The sequence below is a fragment of the Lathamus discolor genome, chromosome 5 (genome assembly GCF_037157495.1).
Source record: "Lathamus discolor isolate bLatDis1 chromosome 5, bLatDis1.hap1, whole genome shotgun sequence".
Classification (NCBI taxonomy): domain Eukaryota; kingdom Metazoa; phylum Chordata; class Aves; order Psittaciformes; family Psittacidae; genus Lathamus; species Lathamus discolor.
Window position 1 is genome coordinate 113824211 of NC_088888.1, and position 6000 is coordinate 113830210.

The following is a 6000-nucleotide window of genomic DNA, read 5'->3' on the forward strand; positions in this document are numbered from 1 at the left end:
AGCAGTACTTCTGGTGACACCTTTGCAGCATCCTCATTTGGACAGATCCTACAGGATGATCCTCATCTTTTGAACATGTGTAGTGTTGGTAATTTTGCTTGTAGGGTGCTGTTACCTCATGTTGTTTGACTCTCCTTTGTACTGAATAGGGTATTTAGTATTTTAAGGAAGCCTGTTACCTATGCAAAGAAAAGGGCAGATAAAAAGAGCTAATGACAATTATCTTACTGGTATGGGAGTGAGGAGCAAAGCACTTGTTGCCCAAATGCAAGTTGTGGTAGAACTGGGGATTACTCAAAACTCATAAATGTAAGCCTGAACTCCAGTCCTGAAGCAGCTTTCCTCACTAACTGGGTCAGAAGCAGCATTTCCATTTCTGCTGTGAGAATTTTCTCTCCTATTTTGTCTCTTCCAGGTAACACGGTGCATAGTGGAGGTTCTGTCTAACGCTCTCTCCAAGCCAAATGCCCCACCAATTAATCCTGAGTGCAAAGAAATCCTGAGGAAGGGTAAGTACAACATCACCTGAACTTCTGGAAGGGATTTGGTAGGTGGATCTGTGTTGCAGCTGCTGAACTGTTACTTCAGCCCATGTGAAGCTGTCAGAATTCTCGTTTCCTTCTGTTTAGTCTGGCTCGCTCACAGAGCAAACAGCCTGACCTGGTAACTGTCAGGGATTCCAGGATAACGCATGTGGCTCTCTACTTAAACCACCTGGAGAGTCTGGGACAAGTTCTTTAGGTCGCCTGAGAGGTTTGGGCCACACGCTGAATGCTTCCCAGAGTATGAACTGTTTCAAATAACCACCACCTAAATCAGCACGGCTCCTGTGCCTCGTGGCAACTGAATCCATGCCCAGCTCGGGAGAGGGGAGTCTTTTGCTCAGGCTGGAAATGATTTGCGGTACTGATTCCAGAGGTGTGGAGATGTGTGCTGAAAGCTCCCTGTGGATCCCTGTGGAAGTGCTCGTTTCAGATGAGCTCATTCCTGCAGCACTGTGCTTAGCTTACCTCAGTGTCAGGTGCAAGCCTGTTTGCATGCTTGATCTCTGTCTGTAGTGAAGAGCTCAACTCATGGTTGAGTTCGACACTGTGCCAAACTGCACAACTCACACATCTTTCTCCTCTGTCCAGTTATATTTATGTGATTACAGAACAATAAAAAGGCTCTTGACCATACCTGCCAGCATGAAACCAATCTGACTCCTCTTTGTTCATAGAGAGAATAATGCGTGGCCCTAATAAGGACATCAGAAGACAGTAGGTTTGGAGCTTTGGGAATACTTTATTTGTCCTCAGCTCCAAATTTGTAGGAGATGCTGAATGCCATCAGGCATCGAGCTTTGTTTATGACATCGTTGGCTGCAGGAAAAAAGCGTACATTTGCCATGTTCTGGAAAATAAAAGCACGCTTACTGGGAAGAGCCAGGGTAAGGACCATATTTTTGCCATTAGACAACCAATTCACTGCACAGGATACCAGGTGGTGGGAAGCTTTTTGGAAATAAGGGGTTATTTTTAAACCTGTGCAGCTATTGTCTGAAAACCTCTCTAGGAATCGTGAGCTATTTCTGATGTTACCGGGACACAAGTGAAGCAACAATATCATCACAGAAATAGACCATTACCGTTGTGGTCAATGTCAGACTTTCATTTAGCGTGGAAATAGTGGAAGGAGCAGCATTTGATTAAATAAAACTATTACGAAGTGACTATTTTTACTCAGTCCATTTAGAACTTTTAGAATGTGCTAAAAGCCCCAGATATTTTTGAGTAGCTTGAAAGAGATGGTTGTCTTTTTTGTGAATAAAAGTATGTGATGGATAAGACCTGGCGTTCAGAGACCTGGACGAGCTCCAGATCCCATTGATTTTTTTTTTTTTTTTAATGGGAATGAGAGTGAATTTAATTCAGTACTAAAAATGTGATCACAAACAGAGAAAAAAGGCAGAGAGGAAGAATTATTCTGGACATTTCAGTGGAACTTACATAAACACGTAATTAAATGGAAAAAGTAGTTAATGCTTGTCCAGGCAAACGTACAAAATGTTAGAAAGTGGCTAATTGGAAAAGCAGAATTAAAACATTGATTCTGTCCAAATCTTCTTCCTTTGGGAAGACAGTTATCTATTCAAACTGAAACTGTGCTTGGTGGAGAGCTGGATTGCTGCATTACGCTGCTTTTGTTGTTGTTGTAGGTGCTAGAAATGACAAAGAGAGAAGTGAAAACAAGCAAATTGAAGTGAGGCATTTGAAAGACCCAGCAGAGACTGAAAAACATCAAACTGGGAGTGTGGAGAAAGAACAGAGTCAGATAGAAGAGGAGTCTAAAATGTACATGAAAGGAAGTGACGAGGAGAAACTTGATCACGAAGAAGGCAAAAGCCAGGAAGAGGAGGATGGACACTACGCACCTATGCATACAGAAGAAAAGAAACACTATCAGGGAATCAGTAAAGAGCAGGAGAAGAGCTACCTCAGTGAAGAAGACAGCAAAGAGAGCAAGAGCCATGATGAAGAGGCAGAGCATGCTGTTCTCAACAGGAAGCCCCACTCTGGAGGCACAAGCACAGAGGAGCTGCCTAATGGGAATGATCAGCGCCCCATGGGCCACTGGCACTCGGAGGAGGGAATGAAGAGCCCTTACAAAAGAATTCGTGAAGGTGAAGAGGGAGAAGCAGAGGAAGAAAAGAGTGAAAAATACTACCATGAGTCTAAGGTACGCGGTTTCTCCCATCAGCAAGAGCATGAGGAATCTGATGAAAGTGAAGAAACAGAGGAGGAAAAGCAACCCTCCAAACCCAAACGTTATCAAGGGAAGCTCAGAATGGGTGACACCTCTGAAGAAAAGAGGGGCCATGGTGGTGGGAAGGAGGAACAACGTGAGGGATCAAACATAGAGGCAGCGCTTCTCTGGGACAAAAGGAACCACCATCAAAAACACCATGAAGAGTCTGAGCAGCAGCATGGGGAGAAGAGTGGTTATCAGGGGAGGCATGGGTCTGAAGAGGTGGAGGAGAAGAGCCATGCAGAGCGGGGTACTGAGGAATACAGAGAAAGGTGGCAGCAGAGTGAAGAGAGCAGTGAAGAGGACAAGAAGCATCACCACAGTGAAGAAAGTAATGAGAAAGGGCACGAGGAGAGGAGACACCGTGATGAATCACATGAGGCAAGGAGGCACCATCCTGAGGAAAGGCCGTATCTTGGAGATGAAGGCGAGGAAGAGCTGGACAGATACCTCAGTGGCGGCAGCAAGGAGAGGCAGCATCGTGCTGGAGGGAGATACAGCTTGTGGGACAATGAAGATGAAGGGGCACAGAAAGCGTACGCTCGAGAGCGCAAAGGGCAGGCCCGAAAACACTACAGCACTGAGGACAGTGTAGAGCAGCAGCGCTACCCTGGCAACAGTGAGGAGGAGGAGGAAGTAGAAAAGAAGCATCACAGCAGTGATGAGATGGAAAATGAAGAGGAGAACATGGAGGAGGGAAGATATGCAGAGATGGAAGAGTACAGAAGCCGTCTCCCTGCAGAGAATAAGAGAACCACAGCATCCTACGGCTCTTTCTACCCGCTGCTGTGGTGGAAGAGTCAGCGTTTTGAGAAGAGGGATAGCACAGGAGAGCAGCTTCTGGAGGGCAAAGAGGAAGGCAGGCCCACCCTGGATGAGAAGAGTCTTTTCCCTGAATATAATGACTATGACTGGTGGGAGAAAAAGCAAATCCTGAGTGCTCTGAACCACGGGCGCAGCGAGAAGAGGAATTTTGGCAAGATGAACAGATACGACATGAAAAGGCAATACAAGAAGATGGATTCGCTTGCACAACTCCTGAGTTACAGGAAGAAATCAGCTGAATTCCCAGAGTTGTACAGTTCTGGGGAAGACATGAAGAAACGTCACATCAGGAATGACAGAAGAAGTCTGAGCCAGAGGCCTCTGACAGAGGAGGAGGTACGTGTGCCGGTGTTCGCCTGCAAAGCCGGGGGAAGCTGACTTCACATGCACATTTCTAAATCCATTCGCGGGGCAGCTGGTAAACTGCTTACTGAAACACAAACATGATTTAAGTCACACTGAGAGGTCTTAAAAGATACAAAAATCTGCTTTCTTTGAACGGATTCAGCAGAACCGCCCTAGGGCACAATTCATAAAATAAAGACCCATTAGATATATTAGCTTGTATCTGCTGCAAGACAAGGAAGAGAAAGGAGATTTTCTTCCTCTTTGGGCCCTCTAGAGTCTTGCAGACTGATAAAACAACATTGGTCTGTCGGGCTGTTTAAATTGAGTGAAAACTGAGTCAGACATTGAGTGAGATGCAGCTGTCCATTGACTTCTGCTGTAACAGCAGAGCAGAGCCTGGCTTGCACTTGTAAGCCCACTTCATGCATGTAATTCCCGTGGATGTGAGTCCTTTTCTTGTTGAACTCCTTGTTATGCTCTGGAACTTCCTGTTATGTCCAGGAAAACTGTCTCTACACCCATCAGCTCCTCATGTATGTCACTGTATCTGTTGCACAGAGCTGGGCTGGGAGCAGTGGAGGTTTAATCATTTATATAGAGGTTAAATAGTGTTAGCAACTCATAGTAATAAACAAGAATTGGCTGCATGTATTTCCCTCCCAGCATCTGTTAACATGGAGGTGTTCGTCTTGTTGCACACTGTGCTTGCTGTGTGCCATAAACCTGAACCACTGTGATCACAAGGTTGTACCCTCCTAAGGGATCTTCACCTGGGCAGCAAGAGACCGCACACTTCAGGGAGCAGCACCTGAGGTAGCAGGAGGTCACTGCTAGATAATCATAGAATCACAGAATGGTTTGAGTTGGAAGAGACCTTAAAGCTCATCCAGTTCCAACCCCTGCCATGGGCAGGGACACCTTCCACTGAGCAGGTTGCTCCAAGCCCCGTCCAACCTGGCCTTGAACACTGCCAGGGATGGGGCAGCCACAGCTTCTCTGGGCACCCTGTGCCAGGGCCTCAGCACCCTCCTAATACCTAATCTAAATCTCCCCTCTTTGAGTTTAAATCCATCCCCCCTTGTCCTGTCACTACATGTCCTTGTCAAAAGTCCCTTTCCATGTTTCTTGTAGCCCCCCCTTTAGGCACTGGAAGCTGCTCTAAGGTCGCCCCAGAGCCTTCTCTTCTCCAGGCTGAACCAGCCCAGCTCTCTCAGCCTGTCTCCATAGCAGAGGTGCTCCAGCCTTCAGAGCATCTTCCTGGTGTCCTCTGCACTCGCCTGAGCAGGTCCCCATCCCTCTTGTTCTGGGGGCCCCAGAGCTGATAATGGTGCTTTAAAGCTAAAAAACATCAAGCTGTAATTAGGCCAGGTCTCAGAATGAGCATTTTGATACATTCCGCAGCCCTAACTTGGTTAAAAGGAGGAAATTACACAAATCCCCAAAGTACGTGCTGCAGGCACTGCTGTTAACACCGCTCGCCCCAGCAGCCGGCCCAGGGACCAGTGAGCAGCCGGAGATGTCTGCCTCAGAAAGTCTCTGTCTCTTGTTCTCATGGAACAAAACATTTGCCAATGTTATTTGATGTGTGAAATGCTCTTTGTTGTTTCCCCAGGAAAAAGAACTGGAGAACCTGGCCGCTATGGATCTGGAGCTGCAGAAAATAGCCGAGAAGTTTAATGACAACAGGAGAGGCTGAAGATGAGCTGCTTGGCGCTTCAAAGCTCAGTGTAGCTGCACTCACAATACCTGTATTTTGTGGTAAATTCACTGCCACTGGATTGTTGTTTGCCCTAAAGACAGGAAATCCTATTTACTGTCCACTATAGTGTAGTGATTTATACAGCTGAAAATGTCTTTCATTTGCTATTATGCTATTGAGATTTGAATAGCATGAATTTTAGTATTCTACCCTTTCATGCAAGGCAGATATTTTTAATATGCTTGTGAAAATAATTGTGTTGGTGTTCTTCAGAGATATATTTGTCTGAGTTTGAAATAATAAAACCCACTGATCTTGGACCAAACTTTCTCCTTGCTTAT

General features: G+C 46.0%; 1 protein-coding gene across 11 annotated transcripts in view; it reads left to right on the forward strand.

Annotated features, from left to right (window-relative positions):
- Positions 1-6000, forward strand: part of CHGB (chromogranin B) — a 107416-nt gene extending 101416 nt beyond the window's left edge. For all 11 annotated transcript variants that reach the window (XM_065682173.1, XM_065682177.1, XM_065682176.1 and 8 more), the window contains 3 exons: positions 416-509; positions 2198-3948; positions 5573-6000. In XM_065682173.1, coding sequence (XP_065538245.1) covers positions 416-509; positions 2198-3948; positions 5573-5656 — 1929 coding nt within the window. In that variant the 3' untranslated portion in view covers positions 5657-6000. The remainder of the gene's footprint in view (positions 1-415; positions 510-2197; positions 3949-5572) is intronic.